Source organism: Apostichopus japonicus, chromosome 15, assembly GCF_037975245.1.
Source record: "Apostichopus japonicus isolate 1M-3 chromosome 15, ASM3797524v1, whole genome shotgun sequence".
In the NCBI taxonomy this organism is placed as follows: domain Eukaryota; kingdom Metazoa; phylum Echinodermata; class Holothuroidea; order Aspidochirotida; family Stichopodidae; genus Apostichopus; species Apostichopus japonicus.
In genome coordinates, this window is record NC_092575.1 from 19,794,922 (window position 1) to 19,815,662 (window position 20,741).

The window sequence follows — 20,741 nt, forward strand, 5'->3', positions numbered from 1 at the left end:
AGCCGCGGTGGGTGAATCTATTTTGCTAATATGGCCCGACACTGCTTGATTAAATTATTGAAGGAGATGAGAGTAGGGGTGAGGTGAAGGGGACGGGGACGGGGGAGTGTTGGGTTAGATATGAAATATATTTATTAATATGATCCATGCAGTTTTCTTTTTAAGTAAATTGTTAATTATGTTACAACAGTGACGGGAATGTGCAGTATAGGCCTATATCTAGCTGATCAAAAAATATTGAATATTCATAAAAAAAATTGATAGCCAATCATGTTGATAAAAAGGGTCTGAATGTATACAACTGGGCAAAAAAATATTCTGTTGTCCAAGGTTTTTTCTCCGGACTTACTTTCATAAAACTTCCAACTGCCAACTCTACTGACTGACTTAAATCCAATGTAGCGAACACGCATCGGTAAAGGATCTTTATACTCCAGTATCAACTCTCGGTTCTTCATATCACCAACTTGGATTTTACCCTCATGGAAATTCACGAAGAAGTCTCTGAATCTTCTCTTGTGGAGGTAAGGCTTTCTCTGCTCAACTCTCGGTGAACAGGCTTGGCATCGTCGGAGTAAGTTCAGTTTATTACGGTCAGCTCCGAGGACTAAAAACAAAAGCAACAAATTATCAACGTTTTTTGAAAGAATCATACTGTCAGTGAACCTAAACCCGTTGAAATTTGTGGTTTCTTGTTCTTAAATCCTGTGTCAAAAGGCAATGCTAGCTTTCCAAATTTGAAACAATATCTGAGGATTTTGTTTGTTTGTATGAAAAGGATAAATCATGTGAGTAAACCAAAACTCAAACGTGTAAACATTGTTGGATAATTTATACTTTTTAAGAAAAAGTCACCCAGGAAAGAACCTGGGCACGAAAACCAAACTACCAAACGACTGATCCGCTCTCAGCCCCAGTCCCCTTGCATCGGGACTGTGACTGTGTGATCATTTATAGACCCTTTTTGCTGTATTTGTATTTGTAAACAATGCTGTCATTTTGTTCGTACACAAAGAAACTTATCCACCCTCACCCTCAATGCCTGCATGTATATCAGGGAAGGGCAGGTTATTCCTTTTAAATCCTATTTCGATCACTACCACAACATATCGATCAATCGGTGAGTCTAAAGACATAGTGGGTATACACCGTAGCAATCTTGTAGAGAGATCATTGCTGTCAAACCCCCACACAACTTTCATGCAACACCTCCAATGATAATGAGAACGTGCAAACCAATTAAGTTGACGTCATTGCAATATGTTACAAATCCGCCATCGCTCAGTTTGTAGCAGTTCTATTTAAACCAGTTTCATGCGCCATCGACCCATGTATATATCAGTTAATGAATACATATATTATAATGTATAGTTACCTATCTCATAGAGGGGTGTGTTATCGTCAATATCTTTGGTGCTACTGAGTAATAGATGGGCCTCACTGTGTGACCTCACCGAAAATCTAAACGAACCGATTCCCCTGGTGAGCCGATCAGGTAGGAGTGTATAAGTATCGTCCGCCGCCGACTCGTACGCAGAAAACGTGGCTGGAAAATAAAATAAAAAAATGAAAAATCGGAGTGATGAAAGTTAATGAATGTTAAAATATTCCATGATATAATGAAGTCATGTCAATTTGATTACTACATAATATTAAAAACTTATAAGGACTATACCGTGACGTAGAACCTGCTAGAATTGCTAAACTGGCCACACTGTTTGGAAACTTTACTTTAGGAATTCATGCAATATTCTGTATGCTAGTATGGGGGAGGAGGGGGGGGGGGTGGGGTGCCCACCTGATCATTCTTCGGAGGGGGGGGGGGCAGTGGCGGCGGAACCGGGGGGGCTTGGGGGGCTCAGCCCCCCCAATAAAAAAGTTGAGGGGGCAAATGCATGATAAGCCCCCCCAATATTTACCAATGCTCCGAAACGTGCATCTGCCCATTTTTCAATGCATATTTGTCGATCTGTCCGATGCACACGTATACTCTATAGGTGTAATAATTTTAGTAATTGCTGGGGGACCCTCGGCCCGTCCCCTGGCTATAGACCACATTGTCACCCCAACCGCGTCTTCACGCGGTTGGGAAGCAGTGAAAAGTGGAAGCAGTGAGTGTGAGTACCGGTAAGCGTAACACAACTTCGTCTTAGGCCAATGACTTGCCTCATTTCAGCCAGTTCTCCAACATCCCCTTACTTAGTGGCGGAGCGTCCATATATACAGTCAGGGGGCGGATGCCCCCCCCCCTGACGGACTCAAATGGACTGCTGGCGCCCTTTTCAGCTTTTCGCTACTTTTTACTTATTCGCGAATTTTGACTATTTTATTGCGCTCTCATATACCTATTGACATTTGTCATATTCTGTTGGTTTAATTTTCCGACAAAATGGCGACGACACCTATTTATTTTCCGTTTATCTGCAAATTAGCAAGGCCCCGGAAAGGGTCATTTCCTGCAATCTAGGGAGTATCTTTACTCAAAAATTTTCTGTACGCTCCGTGCAATCTGAGAAATTGCAGGCTTGAGACCCATATTTTAGGGCTGGTTATTCGCAGCATAAAACACTCGGAAAGTGCCGTTTCCGGCCATCTGGGGGTTTGAAAAAACCCAAAATTTTCTTGTACGCTCCGCGCCAACCGATGGTGGCGCTCCGCTTAGATAGTCTCTACACATTAGCCCCCCCAATAATTTTTCCGTTCCGCCGCGCCTGGGGGGGGGGCTCTATAGCTAACTACCCTTCAAAACTATACATGGTTGCGCCCCTGCTAATTTTTCACCATTCACTCTGTATCAACGCAACAAATAACAAACCCTAGAAACAGATGCAACCATGAAATGTGTCCTTCTCCTTACACTACGATGATATAATTACAGTAAATTTCAACAAACAGAAGATACTTTGACTCATGAGTAATATAAACTCAAGACTTGTCAGAAGTTCATTGCTTATACACAACAGGTTGGTTGCATTACACAAAGAACCTTTTGGCTAAGACCATGTGATCATATGTAAACAGTAGACAGTAGATAGCCCACTAACCTTATCTTCATCATGTGTGTAGTATACGTCACATTCAAAGGACTAGTGATACTCAATTGACATAACATCGTCCTCTTCAGTACGGTTACAGTCTCGGAGTACAGGGAATGGGGTTCAGGGTGGATTAACTTGTTCGGTGGCGTAGGAAGGTACTTTTGAGTGGGGGGGGGAGGTCTGAAGACTGATGGCCGGCCTGGGGGAGGGGTATAAGTCCCCCTCCCCTTTGGAATTTTTTGGCATTTCCAGGTGGCCTCAGATGCAATTTGGTGCAATGTAGCACACTTCAACACCCACTCCATTTTTTAAATAATTTTGCATTTTCACCTGGCCTTAGATGCAATTTGGTGCTCCAAATGAGATTTTTTCTCATTTGGAAATGAAAAAGGGGTCTTCTGACTTGCGAAGCGGGGGTGGGGGGGCGGAATGATACTTCCGCCCCTCCATATTTTTCACTGGGGGGCTGGCGCCCCCAGCCCCCCGGTTCCTACGCCCTTGAACTTGTTTGGTTTTATTGATCATGCTCTCTTTTGGGGGTGAATTTTGTTTAAAAAAAAGAGAACCTTGAAGTATCTAGTTGTGATGGTAATTATCTAATTTACCCGAAGAGTTTCTGGTAGCTCCGAGCCACAACCTCTCACTCTCCCCGAGATCAGAGACAAACATATTTTCCGCTCTTGAGCTGATCGTCACCAAATGTGCTCCTTCCGCCTCACAGGTGTCCCTGGCAGCTTTATAAGTCACACGATCTGGTACAAACTTATAGCAAGACTGTTTGTAATTAGTGTAACCATCAGTACAGACAGCATCACCTTGAAAAGTATAGGTGAAAATTAGAAATATATTATTTTATATTCAACATTTAAAAACAAATTCCTTAACCACAGCCTATATTAATTTTGCTGCTAACAAGAAAGAGAGAGAGAGAGAGGGGTATACATATATACTCCATCAACCCAATAGGCTTATACCAACCTGGAAGTTTTAGCATGCTTCTATAATAGTGTTGAAAAATGGAATCATACAATTACTTCGGACTTGAAAATCTGGGCCTATGCTTCCTGGCAATATGGGGTAAAACCGTCTATGAGAATAGGACAGCCGATTTCATTATCACGTGAGTAGATTAATTCACAACATCAATTATCTGACGGCCAAGGTCTGCACCCAACATAAATTATTAAGACTCACCGCAGTATTTGACTTTGCTTTCCCAGTCTGCATCGAATATGCCTCCTTTTTCGGCACAGGTTTTCAGATACTGCACAGCACTGGAACAGAATAGATCAGTTGAGGGCAGTGTTCCACAAAGATCAAAGATGCATGATGATATGAAGCTAAATGGACTCTTGTATGCATGGCAATAAGCGAAAGATCCTATATAGCAAAGGGGAAAAAAACAAAACAAAGGTATGCATAAAGACATTGGAGCATTGTAATTGTTTTATGTTATTTTAATTATGTTAATACATATGTAAATGCTCATAATTATATATACGTACCCTCTGTGTTGGCTAGTTCCGAGCATATATCTACAGCGGTATTGTACTCCTTGGTGTCAGGTTCGCAAGTCTGCACAGGCTTGTCAATTGTTGGGCAATCACCCACTCCCCAAGAATTCGCAAAGTCTAGTTTTTTGGCCTGTCCAAGAAATGATAAGCAAATACATGAAGAAATATGTATTAGTCAATTCGAATGGTAATAACGCTTTCCCCTCTGTTTAATATTCCTTTTTCTTGTCCAAGGGGACACAAACCCCAAGGGCCAGTTTATGTGACGTATAGTTGTGAAATACAAATCCCCTTAGTAAACTTTTTTTCCGTTCCAAAAGTTGTGTCTGAGAGCTGTCATTTTGTAATCTGTGATGTCATAGTCCTGAAAACATTTACTTTTCTTTCCCCCTGTTTTTAGTTTTTTTTAAAGGTTTTTAGGAATGCTAACTGTTTTGACTCTATAGACAATGCCATTATTAGTTCATATATATATATATATATATATATATATATATATATATATATAGCCAGCTTCAATATTTTAGATTAAGCATTGTCAAAAGCTAATATCTACATTAGAGAAAATTAAAATTGTAAACAATAAATAAGAGAACAAAAAACATAAACAAAATTGAAGCACACTTGTTGCTCGATGATGTCATATTTTGACGAGATCAGGTTTACTTTTCATCTCCTAAATGAAATCGGATTTGTTTTTATAACTGTTTGGGATCTTGTTCATTATAGTTAGTTTATAGTTAGTATTATGGATATATAATGATGTTTGCCTTTTCTATTTTTTTTAATGCCACAAAACTGAGTATCTAGTGGCGGCACCAGGCAAGGCAACCTCAAGGGGGTGGGGGTTGGTGGGGTGAGGGGGAACTAGGGGCAAGGCATATTTTTCTTGGGCCAAAAATATAACACTGATATGGGGGAGGGGTTCCTCTCCTCACTAAAGAGCCTTAGACGCAAAGTTGTGCTATCATTTGACAATTTTGCACATTAAAGCATTGCATTGGAAGCTGTTTCTGATATAAACGATTAGTCTATAGTTCGATATATTTTGGGTAACTTATATTAGCAATTCTGTTCGGAGGAACTTTTGAGGAGAGGAAATCTGGGAGGGGGGGGGGCAATTTTCCCCCTCAGTCCGAGCCGTCACTGCTCATATCATATTTGTGACTGTCAAAGGACTAAACAAAACACATCAAAGTCCAAGATACCAAGGAAACGTTGTTACCGTTTCAAGTTGCTAAGTAATAGGCTACATTTCGGATTTACAGATTAAATGTTTACCAAAGTTCCATCTCGCATTTGCTTGTCGTTGGTGTTGTTTCCGTCTGCGTTACCACAGAGACCGCAAACTTTGCCAAAGTAATTTGGCGGGAGACTTATCTCTGCGTCATTTTCACCGTCGTAGGTAATAATTAGTCCAAAGGAGGTTACCAATGTCTACCGAGGTCAAATCAGAAGAAGAAAGTATTACAAATAAGACATAAAGCGATAGGTTATTAGAACATGGACAACAATGACCTCAATATACTGCATAATTCGAAACTCAATTCTTACTTGACATTTGGCAGAGCCTCAACAACGCCGCTTTTTGTGTGGCGGGTTCAATAGCCCCGATATTTGTTAGAGCAAATAATTCACAAATAGACCTTAAAAATCAAAGACATGAAATCGTAATTATTTTCACATTATGTTCTGTAAGGGCCAAACCAAAAAATGTACTGTTATGTTAATGTTGCCCATTACGGACAAGGTTAAGGTTAGTAAGGCTTTGAAAACCCATGTTTACAGTGCACTATAAATGTTAGCCGCCAAGGAGAATTCTATCGTTTACAGTTGTCATATACTTTTAAAACTGAATACCTTCAAACCTGGTATAGCTAGTGAAGTACACTAACAACTGGACTGCCGTTTCTGTTAAATATGAACAAGATCCGCGACCACAAACTTGCCTAAAATCATCCTATTAGTATATATGAGTGCTTACGATGTATTTGCCACTTTTAGTGATCTCAATATGATCATTCGAATATGGAAGAGACTGTGCAAAGTTATAATCGTTGACGAGGATTTCCCCTGTGTACTTCAACTTGTAAGTATTTCCAGCGAAGTGTAATCGGACCATGGTGAGGTAAGTGAACCTCTCCTCGGGTATCAAGGCATCGTTATGAATTAATAGTGTAAACGGTGGACTCCCTTCGGGTGGATCCTTGCACGTCTCCACAGCTACATAAGTGCAATCCCCTTGGAATGAGTAGAAGTCCTCGTCAAAAGTGTGGAAATGGGGATCTCCGTATATGTGACAAACTTTGCCAGCTGTGATATGATCGAGAGCAAAGGGAATACAAGTGCATATTAAATGAACGTCATACTTTCCACTATAAATAAAACGTAGAATAGTATTTTACTTCTGTTTATGATTCATTTGAATGTCAGATTTAAATATGATCGTCTCAAATTGGGGATGAGCCTGTGGTTTCAATGGGTGTGGGTGTTCGTACCCATGTCTTGAAACTTTTACCTTTCATGAAAAGTTAAGTGTTTCACCTAAATGAATTGCTCAATTTGTCAATAAAGAATGGTGTAAAGGGATATATTCATTGCTTCACCCTTCTCTCCCCTTGGCGATAGACATCTAACCATGTAATCACACATAAATATGTTAATTGCCTATTGTCCACAAACCCTCGTATAACCATCTGAAGATGCCTCGTGTCACTGGTCAACTCACCTACGCTACATTCTTCTCGACCGTTACCCATGAACCCATCATCACAGTAGCAGTTCCTAACACCACCTTTGACAGCGCATTGAGCGTTAAAAGCACAAGATAACTCGTGGCATTGCAGGTCTCCGTTTCCTTCACAGGTGCAATATTCACTGCAATCTCGTTTCATAAACTCTTCACCAATCTGTATGTCAGGAATGCAGGCAATGCAATTAATAAGACAATCCTTCATGTGTACATTTTGAATTGGCACAAATTCTGAAAAAAGAACCCCTCAAAGATCTAACGGGGGAGTACTTCTACAGATCTTCACTTAAAATGACGGGCGGAGGATGGGCAAGGGGGGGGGGGGGAGACATATACACACCATCACCACCCATTCCTCCACCAGGTCCGGTTGCATTGTTTCACATACAAGTCTTTTAGTTTACCAAAAAGCTTATATAGTCTTCCTTTCATTAACTAGAAATGAAAAATATGAGTAGCTCATAGTTATTACTACAAACAAAACGCAAAAGGTATGATAGCATCCACCTGTCAACTCATTAATCGTATCATTAACACAAGCATCTGATTACTACTGTGTCCATATACTAAAGGCAGTGTCCAAAGGCTTTGAGGCCGACAGATTAATGACGGGCATGATTAAAGGGGTCCTCTTGTGGTAAAATTACAGTTTATATTCAGAAGCTATACCAGACACAATTAATTGGCATTAACGCCTTAACAAAGGTTAAACTCATCGTGCAGCTTTAAACACTAAAAGATAAAGAAATGATGTCAAGACTTACCGAGAGGTATCTACCACTGGCCATTTTACATCCACATTCCTCCTCAGGGACACACTCAATGCCATTTAATAGAGTACCTTCAGGACAAAAGCACATCTCCAATGTAGGGAGATTACAAGACGCAGAAGAGCCCTCTGGATCAGCACAACTGGGTGGACAGGGTGGACCACGGGGGTCAAAGGTCATGTTACCTTTGCAAGGTGGTTCTGTGTACAAAGGGAAATAAAGCAATTGTGCTCATGGTTGTTCACCTTTTCAAGAGACATTCCCAGTGACTGATTGCTTAACAGAAGCTGCAGGGTATCATCTGCAAAAACACATCCGGATAATATTTTGCATCACAAAAATATGAATTTTGCATTTTATGATTTCTTGTGATGGTATCTAGATTTCTGCTTTAACTCATTTACTCTTAAAAGTTTCATTGCGAATGGTTTTTTTTTTTATGAAAAGTGACCCAGGAAAGAACATGGACACTAAACACAAACTATCGCAATTATACAATCCTTCCACACTCTTTTCAGGAAAAGTTACCCAAGAAAGAACTTGGGGCACGACAAATCAAATCAACGAACCGACTGATCCGCTCTCAATTAACCCCGTTCCCCCTGTACCGAAATTGACTGTGTGAGTATCATCAGGTGTTTAGCACGATTCCACTACAAGGGAAACATAATGCTAAACAGATCTTAGCCAAAAGACCGAGAAGAGATCCCTCAATATACTTTTTTAGAAAGAGTCGCCCAGGAAAGAACCTGGACACGAAAACCAAACTACCGAACGACAGATCCGCTCTCAACCCCAGTTCCCTTGCATCGGGACTATGACTGTATGTGTGATCATCGTCGGGTGTGCATCACCATTCCCCTCGAAAGAGAACAGATACTACACATGATCTTAGCCAAAAGGGCGAGAAGCGATCCCTCAATATGGGAGTTGTCACACTTGTATAAGATGTAATTGGATTTAGGCCGATATGTATATATCACCTATATATATATATATATATATATATATATATATATATATATATATATATATATATATATATATATATATATATATATATATATGTGTGTTTATTTGGAGTAAAAGGGATCTCACTTAAAGTTAAGCATAAAGAACAACAGTTTTCACGTAATAAACATACGCATTCATATCAAATGCAATATTTTTAATAAGCTATAGTGATGAATAAGACACACCTCCTGGTGATATGAAGATTTAGACAGATAAGTTTGTTAATTCAGTAAACCATATCTCGAGTTTCGAACAAGCTTTTTGAGTTGCGTGCTTCGACGAACAGTGTGGAATATTTTTTTCTCCCATAGATAAATGTTACATCGTTAAGACACCGAAATATCCCGTTGATATTGAACAACTGCATGTAAACACCTGACAACGATTAAACTATAAAAATGATCTTGCGTAAAATTTAAATAGTAAAATGATCGACCGAATCAGTGGCAAAGGTATAAGTTTGTGATCACTTCCTCGAAACGAATGTTACGTTCTTTCAAGGTATACCGTCGGCCAATAAAGGCATTGAAGACTCGCCCCAAACAGCGTGCCGCCATCTTTAAAAAGCTAACTTTCCGTTGCTTGTGAGTTTTCTCTTGTCGCTACAAATTGCAGACAGTAATGAAACGTGATACCTTGTCATCTTTAGCTGGACCTGAGATGTCCATCGCTGCACCGTTTGTACACTGTGATGTACTGTGGGTATTGACCGCAGCTGTATGTACTGACTGTACACTAGTGTCTAATTACCGACGGTAGCAAGCTGTGTGTGTATTTTCTGGGATCGATGGTGGTGTCCAACACTGCTGTTACACCTCATTCGAAACTAGGTCAGATTACCGGCAGTAGGCGTTTCTTTTTGCGGGAGACTACATGCCCTTTAAAGGTACAAGACTGTGTGAATGCGCTATATATAGGTCCGAGGCAGAACAAAATCAACTTTAACATTATAATGTCATCCAACTCGGAACTTACCACATGATGTGGCGACCTCTCTCCAATCGCCAACCCCAGCTTGCCAGTTAGATTCCCTGCCGCAAGCATAAATATATGTCTCAACACTACCACAGAGGAAGAAGACCTCAGGAAGAAGCTGACACACATCAAATTTACACGTGTTAAAGTAAATATCAGGGTCGACATAAGCATGGCAGTCAGCCAGGGGTCCTGCATGAAAGCAAATCGAAACATAATTTATGTAAAGGAAAGGAAATGGAAAGTAAAATTGATGTATCTTTACATTATAATTGAATATTCATGAAGTGGTTGGAATACATATAAATGATCGCTGTACAGGAGCTTGACAGACTATATAGATGCATTGCTATGCGTTATGTGCAGGTATACCTCAACAATCACATTTGTTTTTGTTTACATATACCAACAAGTTGCAAAAGATCGACCAAACATATCGAATTGTACTTTTCAGATTTGCCTGTAGGCCTGGTCTGGGTCTTATACGGTATGTGTTGGTGTTAACGGTATATGTATACATTGCATGAAACATACAAAACCTGATTTACCAGCATTAAATCATTTGCAAAAGATCGACCAAACATTAGAATTGTACTTTTCATATTTTGCCTGTATAGGCCTGGTCTGCATGGGTCCTATATGTGTTGGTGTTAACGGTATAGGTACATAACATGGAACATACAAAAACTGATTTACCAGCAGAATCAGTTAGAATACTGCAGTGTTCCATAGCCATATCTAGATATGGAGATCCTTCATCACACTGTCGAAGGGCAGGTTGAAAGTCCGTTGGATAAGGTGTATCTGGTGTGTCAAAGATCCACTCATCTGCGTGTATCAGCTTACAGTCCTCGTTGTGTTGGTTCATCTGTAGAATTCAAGTTACAATCACAAAGCAGCATTAAAGATGTAATGAACCAGTATATAATTAAGTTCATTGGTGACGTATAGACGTGTTAATTAGGCATTGAAAATAATTCAGTACATTAATGCTATTTTTCGGCAACGGCAGTTACATATACCTTTCATATATTTCTTTCAAATATATATGGTAGTGGTTGTGAGAAAGACAAAACCAATATCTTGATTACAATAAGAACCCAACGTTGAAGTATTTTAAGCAGTGCGTTTGGTGTAAATTAATTGTGTGTTTAGAATATGCAGCAGCATTTGGAATGCAGCCGCCCGATTCAAAATCCACTCATTGTTTAATTAAGTACATTCCACAGTTGTATAGTCGGCGGGTCCTGTAGACACTTAGCGTAGATAATTGATATTGTAATAATTCTGTCAATCGAATTTACAATTAATATTTATTGCATGCATTTCCCCAAGCTGCACCATTTTTTATGGGTATGTATTTCAAGAAAAATATTTAAAATCTCAAATATTCAAGGATTCTGACTGCGTTTTGTTTTTGGGTAAATTTGTGCCTTCTGTGTAGGATTAATACCATTTATTATACATCTGATTTCATAATAATATGTGCGACTATTTACCAAACTCAAATAGATACACATATTTGTCAGCAGAAGATAAAAATATATGATATATATTATATATAATATATATATAAATATATATATATCTGTGTGTGTGAGAGGGGGGGGGGGAGTGTTTGCATGTACGTATGTTGTATTTTAAATCGATAATGAAATCCCCACCCTCCCCCCTGAAAACCCACTCCCCAGGCCCTCGCGATAGCTCATATGTTTATACTTTACAAATCTTGAAAAATGGCATAATGTTTTATACTCACCAATGTCCCATTCCTATAATGACATTCGTTTGAGCGCACTCCATCATAGTTTCCGCATAGACCACAGACTTTATTCATGAATCGCTCGGGTAATGTTATGTCACTGTTGTGCATGTTGTCGAAACGGATCGTTAAACCAAAATCCGTTGTCAAAATCTATGTGTTTTAAAGACAAACGGCAATTTAAGGACCTAATATATTACTCATACACTGCAAATTGGACGAAACATGTATGCCTGCAAATTACTTAAACTGTGATTCCAATATCAAGCGACGTTTGTAAAATGAAGTAAGTAGGATTTCAAACATTGGTAGCTGGAATGGAGAAATTCCAATTTTACGGATTTTTTTTAGGGGCATGAACCTTTATTTATGGAAGAGCTATTGGCGGATGAAAATTTGACGAAAGAGGGGTGTGGTTCCGTTCAATGCGACTTCCATGAGGATATAGGGGAGGAGGGGGGGGGGGGGATTTAGGGTGTTCTCTAGGAAGAAATTTTCAAGTTTAGACGTCAAATGGTGAGACATATAAATTAAGTCTATGTTTAATGCAAGGGTTGTTAATGAATACTATTCAATTTTGAAGAAAATAAAAACATCCCGACTGAAAATCGAGGTGGTTGAAGGGTAGACCCTAGTCCCTACTTGATGAACGCCATTTAAATTCCATCAGGAAAATTCTAACTAACCTTCGTTTCCATCAAGTCAACATTACGAACTAAGAATTTGATTTACCAGTTCATGTTTGTTTTTTATTCTTGTTAGCTATACTTGTTTATACAACACCTAATTGTATTCTGGTCATTTGATTGGTCAATTGCTCGTCGATTGCATGCAAAATCCGCTCTATCCACTCTATGAAAGAGAACCATGGATTATACTTCTTTGGTAGCACTTTTTTTTACAATGGTAAGAGAGCAGAGAAACCTGTCTGTTCAAAACAATCTGTTGCATGAGTGCATTTTACCCATCTTAATATAATATGTTGTATAAAACAAATACTAACCGTTGTTCACTTTGATAATGTAATGGTGTTTGGTATATACTTGCCTTGTGAGGTGCCGCATAATGTATTTTGATTCCATTTTCTGCATCGATATAGGGTAGAGTAACTCGCTCACCATCCACTGACACATCGTCGGGATGCGTCAAAGCGTAAACCACATTGTTATAATATAATCTATGCTCTCGGATGTAAGTAACAGGTATGGAGGGCTTCTTACGGAAGTTATCTACAACAATCTCGAAGTTAGGGACGCTTTCGTCTTCGTTAAAGCAAGTAGTTACAGCGATATACTCTGCGTCCCCTTGGTGGGTGTATCCATAGGTATCGAAAGTGATCTGATGAGGGTCACCCCAAAGGCGACAGGTCTGGTATACTGCGATAATTAAAAGAATACATACATACATAAATATTTCCTGGTGGCTTATGTTGAGGTTGCATTCTCACCAAATTCACGTTGCCGTCACAAATATTTCATCCCAATAAAATTCACAAATGAAACATTATAATTTAGTCATATTACTGTTAGTTTAGCATTGTAATGACAACTGTTGAAACTCTGAAACTGGATGACTTAAACAGTGGCGTACCTAGAATATTTGGTAGCAGGGGCGGATGTTTCCTTTGTGACCCCGTGCAGGGATCATATACTATCCTGAGGGAGGGGTCTAAGAAGACAATTTTGTTTACGTAAGGTGCCTTAGATGCAAAATAGTGCTATCTTTGGCTAAGTTTTGAACAGATTATATGTGACATTGTACCCCCCATCCCCCTAGCTAGTACCCGGGTCGGACCGCCGCCCCCCCCCCGGTAGTACGTCACTACACTTCAGTAGAGCATAGAGCCTATTCAGAAGTCGAAAAAACACACCCCACTAGATAAATAAGATAGACATAACTACTTACCTTCAGGAAGTTTTAGCTGCTGGGACTCAACAATAACTGTATAGGGCATGACAAGAAGGACAATGTTACACCTGCCTTAATTCTTACAAACAGACAAATACTGTCAAATCTCATATCATAAAGAAGCAGTATCTCTAATCATTTATTTTAAAAAAATCACTGAAGTCGATGATACGACACATACGAAACAAAAGAAGAGAAAATCTTCTCAACAGATTAGTTTTCTTAATAGTCTACTGTGATTTTTGCTTAATCTGAAGCATGATCATAAATTTCCAAATTTCTGCACCAATTGCATGCCAATCTAAAATTGTAAGCGCGAAATATATTACTGTAACCTCCGTATATGGCTTCTAATCTACCGTTATAGCACAAACATATAGAACAAATAGAAACGCCTCTTAGTATGTAGTTTTCGTAGACTTATATTAACGTCCTTATGTTTTCATTGTGACGCAAAAGGCAATGTGTGGTCCGGCTATAATAACAAACGAAGGTACTGTTTAAGAACCTAGACACGATAACCAAATAACCAAACGATTGATCCCTTCCTCAATCCCCGGAGTCCCCTTGCATCGATACTGTGGCTGTCTGATCATCGTCAGGTGTGTTTAACGATTCACAGAGAAAGGATACTTTTTAAGAAAAAGTCGCCCAGGAAAGAACTTGGACACGAAAACCAAACTACTGAACGACTGATCCGCTTCTAACCCCAGTCCCCTTGCATCGGGACTGTGACTGTGTGATCATCGTCGGGTGTGTATCACCATTCCCCTCGAAAGGGAACAGATACTACACATGATCTTAGCCAAATGGCCGAGAAGCGATTCACAGAGAAAGGATACATATACTACTGTAACACAGCATCTTAGCCCAGAGGACGAGAAGTGGAGGTACATAAGGTCTATATTAACTCAAGACCTTTATAGGAAAATAACTTTAAAAGATAACAACTCCCTGCCTTTGTACGAGTTAAAGAGAATGCATAGCATGACTAAGGAACACACGATTGCTTGATCATAATGGCCAGGTAAGCGCATGCCACTGAACACTTATTTTGCAATGGATTTGCATAATAAAAGAGAAAGAATCTTTTACACTTTTACAGTACTTTATTTTCAAGGGATCAGGGTTCTCATGGACTCTCCGTAGGGCGGATCATAGATTTTATGAATGAGTGGTGTGGCTGTTGAATACGACTTCCTCCATGTAGGTTTTCCTGGGGGGGGGGGGGACTTTACTCCGACGTTTAGCGGTGAAATGGTGCATTTTGAGGCATACTTAGACTAAAAAGTAGGTATATAATTAGGTCTAAACCCAAATTGTGCTAAAAAATATTCTTCGATTTTGAAAACCTCCCGATTGACAATAGATTTGGGGGTTGGAGGACATGTCCATGGGTGGGTGGGCTGGGCTGGTGAGGGTCACTGCTGTATAATATGCAGATTGAACCTGTTGTTAATTCGTAACCTAGTCCCATGGAACACACATATATCGCCTCTTCATGACAACGCACCATGCTTGCTCTTAAAAGAGACTGGTGCACAGCTGTTAAATGATAATGTTCAGCAATAGATTTATAATATTGACTTGTCGTACAGTCCGAGATGGAGGAAACGTAGAGTGCTAAACATGTTTCTATCACTATTCTGGTTTTCAAGATATACAACTTTCAAATATGTTAAATTTCTGAATTACCCAGTCCTGTAAGGATCAATTGACTATGAGACTGGCTGCTTAGTGGAGTCCCAACGTTTAACTTGATTCCCTGGTTGAGATCACTCGAACAATGTAAACACTGTATTCAATTAACTTCATATGAACAAGGAAGCCCCGTTGGGGACATTCGAAACCAATTGACAATATTTGTAATGCATTAGCAGCTAGTTTCCATGAAGCCGACCAAAACAAAAATGTTTCCTACGGACTTGTTTGTTGCATCTGATGAACCGGTGTAGATGGTGTTTGTATTATAGACTAAGTAATTCAGCCACTGAAATAACACGTTTAAAGTGTCATTTCACAAATACTAAAATTGTTATAGAAATGCAACCTGGACTGACAGCAGTGTTTTCTTCTAAAGGTGTACAATATGTCGACATTAATAGGGATATGCTGGATAGTATTCTGACTTAACAGTGTGTTAATGTGCTATATAATGCCTCAATTGAACATATTTTGCAAATATTTTGCACATTTTCTGTCAGTGAGATACAAAGTATGTGTGATTTAAGAGCGATGGTTTAACTTAGTGGGTTTAACCCTGATTCCTGCTCTAAATTAAATACAGGGCACGTACGCTTAGTGACGGTTGAAATTTGCTGGAATGACAGTTATACTTACTCTCAGGGAGTTCGACACATTCTGTAGCCGTGGGATGCCCCGAAAATGTGATATCAACATCCGTTGTTGGGTGTTTGGCGAAAATAACGCATGCATATGGATAATCAGTGCCAGGTCCTAAGCCAGTATATTCAAAACTAATGAAAACAAAGAAAACAAAGAAGGTGTAATTGTTGTTTTGGGTTTGGTGGCCAGGGATTGTTACATATATCATCAGAAATTGAAAGACAACACCCGATTAAAAGTTGACAATTAACACTGTCAACCCATGACACATCAATAGTACTTCTGATGAAAGATCTATTTGATGCAAGTATAAATATCAATTACGACATGTTCTAGCTATGTCTTTATTGGGCTACTTTGGTCTTAAATTGGTAACGCATGTTGTTATATCCCAGTCTTGAACAGCTCCAACACAGGTGCGTGATGTCTTAAAGCGACTACATACAGTAACGCCGTGCACGTCGCCAAGCCACGATACACCAGGTTTTGTTTAGATATGCTAGAGGGGGGGGGGGGGGTGCTGATCGGAGTCTAAATGAAGACCAACTTTACACCCGTAGCCATACCCTACCCATTGTCCTCTCTAGTAGCAGCAGTACAGATAGATTTTCCTTAATTTGGAAAGTAAGTGCTATTAATTAAAAGTAGAGAATACTACACCTGTTAACGTCAAATATTTAAAAAGTGAATCTTTGCAAAACAGTTCCATAATACTTAATATTATGTAGTCTTTTATGTTGTCACTTCTTTGTAGAAATGAAGCACACATAAAAAACAATATCATATCATGTAAATATGGATTACAATTTTGAACCGAATTATAGCACGATCTCTTCTTTTATTAAAAATAATATAGGTATTAGGTACTAACGACACCGTCCAAGTATGCTTAGAATATGTTTGTCTGTCATCTTTTCATCTAAATGTTCCACCTGAATATCTTTTCAAATGATAACTTATTGATCTTTTCCTACATTTACCTTACGAAAGCTTTGAAAGTTTTGTCTGTATCAGGGGTAAGTGTTGCTGCTGCAGAACCCTGCAATGTAGTACTGATCAGCTTTTTCTCCCCTCTTCCGTCGTCAGTTTCACTGACGAAGAATCTGATCATCCATACATCTTCCCCTTCGATGACATCCGTACTACCGCCAAAGTGCATGTTGTAATAAACCGTGGAAAGCACAGAGGCGCTAGATTTATCAAGCTGCATGAAGGTAGTGTTGACACTTACGTCGGTTATCTCCACCTGTCGTCTCCTTTCTAAGGGATCTAAAACTGGAGTTTGTGGAACTGCCGAGAAGAAACGGAGCCAGAGAACATTACAGAGAGAGCAAACATATGGACGATTAATGTGAACAAAGAAACTAATAAGAATGGTTTGAACATATTCAAGGATTTGAATATACTTAACCAAGGGATTATATTATCTGAAAAGATTCCATATCAGTTGACAAACTACACAACAAATATATCATTCGTCAGATCAAGAGAAGAAGAAGAAATAAGCTGGCGTTCGATTAAGAACAATCTACATCAGAATTTTGTGTCCCAGAGGACACAAACTATTTGTACACAGCATGGTTTGATATATCACGCAACTTCAAACCCTTCGAGTTGCAATAATGAATGTTCCACAAGATTCAATAAATTCGATCATTCCCTTTTCTTTTTCTTTTTTTTCAAAATTTGTATTTGTATGTTTTGTTTATTGATATATGACCTTAAATTTGTATTTGTATGCTTTGAATCAGTGTGTAGTCCTCAGCTTTGACCAGATGAGAAGGCGGTTAAATAAAATCCCACCTTTTCAACACTACATGTGTTCGTGAGATACCTGTGTTTAGGACTGTTAAAAGTCTTATCTAAAATACCAATTCTCTCGTCAAAAACAGAATACAGAAAACATAAAGGGGAAGTCCCGACATTTTCATCAATATGTAGCAATCAATTTCATTGAATATGTCCGATGCCAAGAGTTTCTTTATCATCCTACCACCTAGATTCCTCTAACCCTCTCCGTGAACGTTTGTGCCACTATTTCAAATCATACCGACTCACCACCGGCAAAGTCAATTTCTCGACACAATGTCACCTCATCGTCTGGGCCGTAAACAAACTCAAAGTCTGGGTTGGCGGCGGGATCTTTCTCCATCTTAAGACACAAATACGTGTAGTCTGCCAGATTTGCATCCATATCCAAACTGAAATTCAAGTCAAAAGGAGGGTGGGGGTGGGGGGCATTAGATTGTTACAACTTTGTGAACATCAAAACATCATTCCCCAGTGGTCTTCAAGGTGTGGATTACCAATTTAGTTTGGTCTTACCATTTCTTATGACTGACACTGACAGGGCAAAAAATGATAAGGTTTTGATGAGCTCTTCCAGTCCTCCTCCTTGTGAAGAGAAGAACTAGAAATCATGCTAAACTTATCAAGATACCATCTGAAATATTATGATACATAATGGTGTATCACATACATTATAGGCTACAGAAATATGTCATTGCATACCCTCCCCGTCCTGTTTGAATTACATACTTCTCTAACTCCACAAAGCCATTGCAAAATCTTCCGCCGTACTCCTCAAAACGTCCCCATCGGTTTAGGAATTATAAAGCTGATGCTATGTATTAAATTTTTAAGGGGACTCACTCAACAGGAATAGAAAACTGGAGCAATCCACCAGGTGTAAAATCCTGTGCTGCTTGGTCTTGACTGATCATTACACTTGGAAATACTTCCAGCTGACTGGTCCCTTCAGCGTCGTTGCTAGCGTATAAAGTCGCCTTCCACAAACGAGAGTCGGGGCTGGCCGAGATTCTTGATGGGGCAGTTCCAGAAGCAGTCAATTTGGAAGCGACAGATGTGACAGTTCTTCTTCCAGGGACAGCGGCATATTCAAACTGGATTTCGTAACGGTCAAATATGGCCTGACTTCGAGCTTCAGAAGTATTGTAAGACAGTAGCACCATGGATAAGCTCAGGGTTTCACTTACTTTATCCACCCCCCACGAACCCCACTGTGGATGTCAGAGTTGTCCACGTACCCCCAACTTTCCGAGACACTATCTGAGTCATTAATATACTTTAATGCGCATAACAGTGCTTCGTTAAAGATCAAGAACATATAGTGTAATATTGTAATGAAAAAAAAAACAAGAGATGAACAAATATTTATTTGGAAACTTCAAGATCAGATCAGCTCTGTATCTTCACGACGTACTGTCATGCGTACACCAACTTCACCAAAGTCATGCGGCCTGTGTCCGTTTCATAATTCAGTTATTATCACATGTACGGTACTACTATGGCAACATATGCGTATGGAAGGCGAAAACAGTTTGCCGATAGGTTCGACTGTTGTACATTACTAAATGATATGATATATCAAATTTTAGTTCAACAAAAGGTACTTTTTGACTTTCAGAAACGTCTCACAAACCCCCTGGGATGGACTCACACACCAACCGGGGGTTCATGCACCCCAGTAAGGGAACTCCTGGATTAGCTGATATAACTTGTTCTTCTGCTGCCTATTCAGAGTTGTGCCTGATTTTATAAATACAAAATCTCAGTATGGTTCATAACTTCCACGAGGTTCTTTCTTCTAATTTATCAGACTTTGGGGTAGCAAACGCAAATGCCTCAGTAAAAACAACGGTTTTGATATTGACAGTATATATTATAAACTTATGCACGTATGGCATAATTGAAAGCTCATATTATTTGCCTGAAACCTACGTGACATTTAAGCAGAAATACCTAAACAGTGTCGAATGTGTATATACGTCTAATCCTTAAATGTGTTATTATTAGTACTATAGAATATCATTACAAGTGTTAGTAGAACTTAACTTGGGTGGTCATTGGTCTTGGTGTCTTGAGACCGGTGAGTCTCCTTCGTCAATTCTTCCTTTATTAGTTTTAATCTCGGTCTTTGTCTTAAAGTTATGTGATTTGTCACAGTCGTTGTTTTAGACATCACTTTTCAATGCTTTGAATCCAATTCCATCTAACACCAGCTTGTGAACAGCGTCATGGTGTGCATGCAAGTTTTTCTATGAGGATTATGGGCACTATGCAACCTTCCTTTTGCACGTGTGATGGCTTAGAGTATACATCTCAGGTTTAATTTAACAGATATGTATTGTCTCAACATGTGAAATTTAACAAAATACAGCTTTAATGTCGTTTTTAAAGAAACCACTGCTGTATACTATACATACCTTGGAGTTCTTCTGGATATTCAATTTGAGGAACTGAAAAGAACAAAGTGATTTGATTACTTTAACAGCTAGCTGAAAAATGTTAACAAATACCGAAGGAAGAGCAACTATATCATCAAGAATCTGAGGATTACTTAACAAACAAACAGTAAATAAATATATACATATATATACATATATATATATGTATATATATATATATATATATATATATATATATATATATATATAAAGCGGGAGGCCCGGGTTCGAATCCCGGTGGAGGCTGGTATTTTGTCACTGTTCTGGATTTTCCAACTCAATACGAACTCAATTATATATATATATTTATATATATATATATATATATATATATATATATATATATATATATATATATATATATTATATATATATATATATATATATATATATATATATATATATATATATATAT

At 38.9% G+C, this 20,741-nt stretch overlaps 1 protein-coding gene and 1 pseudogene across 1 annotated transcript in view; both read right to left on the reverse strand.

The window, feature by feature from the left end:
• The window catches only part of LOC139980454 (uncharacterized), a 44,647-nt gene that overhangs the window by 4,954 nt on the left and 18,952 nt on the right, over positions 1-20,741 (reverse strand). Inside the window, exons 10-28 of the mRNA XM_071992051.1 lie at positions 20,306-20,338; positions 18,732-19,020; positions 18,138-18,280; positions 17,060-17,369; positions 16,074-16,210; positions 13,731-13,766; positions 12,873-13,201; positions 11,823-11,978; positions 10,760-10,931; positions 10,064-10,255; positions 8,069-8,274; positions 7,281-7,461; positions 6,537-6,865; positions 5,834-5,989; positions 4,544-4,682; positions 4,233-4,418; positions 3,644-3,853; positions 1,376-1,546; positions 350-607 (exon numbers count right to left, since the gene is read on the reverse strand). Coding sequence (XP_071848152.1) covers positions 350-607; positions 1,376-1,546; positions 3,644-3,853; positions 4,233-4,418; positions 4,544-4,682; positions 5,834-5,989; positions 6,537-6,865; positions 7,281-7,461; positions 8,069-8,274; positions 10,064-10,255; positions 10,760-10,931; positions 11,823-11,978; positions 12,873-13,201; positions 13,731-13,766; positions 16,074-16,210; positions 17,060-17,369; positions 18,138-18,280; positions 18,732-19,020; positions 20,306-20,338 — 3,633 coding nt within the window. The remainder of the gene's footprint in view (positions 1-349; positions 608-1,375; positions 1,547-3,643; positions 3,854-4,232; positions 4,419-4,543; positions 4,683-5,833; positions 5,990-6,536; positions 6,866-7,280; positions 7,462-8,068; positions 8,275-10,063; positions 10,256-10,759; positions 10,932-11,822; positions 11,979-12,872; positions 13,202-13,730; positions 13,767-16,073; positions 16,211-17,059; positions 17,370-18,137; positions 18,281-18,731; positions 19,021-20,305; positions 20,339-20,741) is intronic.
• On the reverse strand, positions 14,482-14,558 carry LOC139981711 (U2 spliceosomal RNA; annotated as a pseudogene).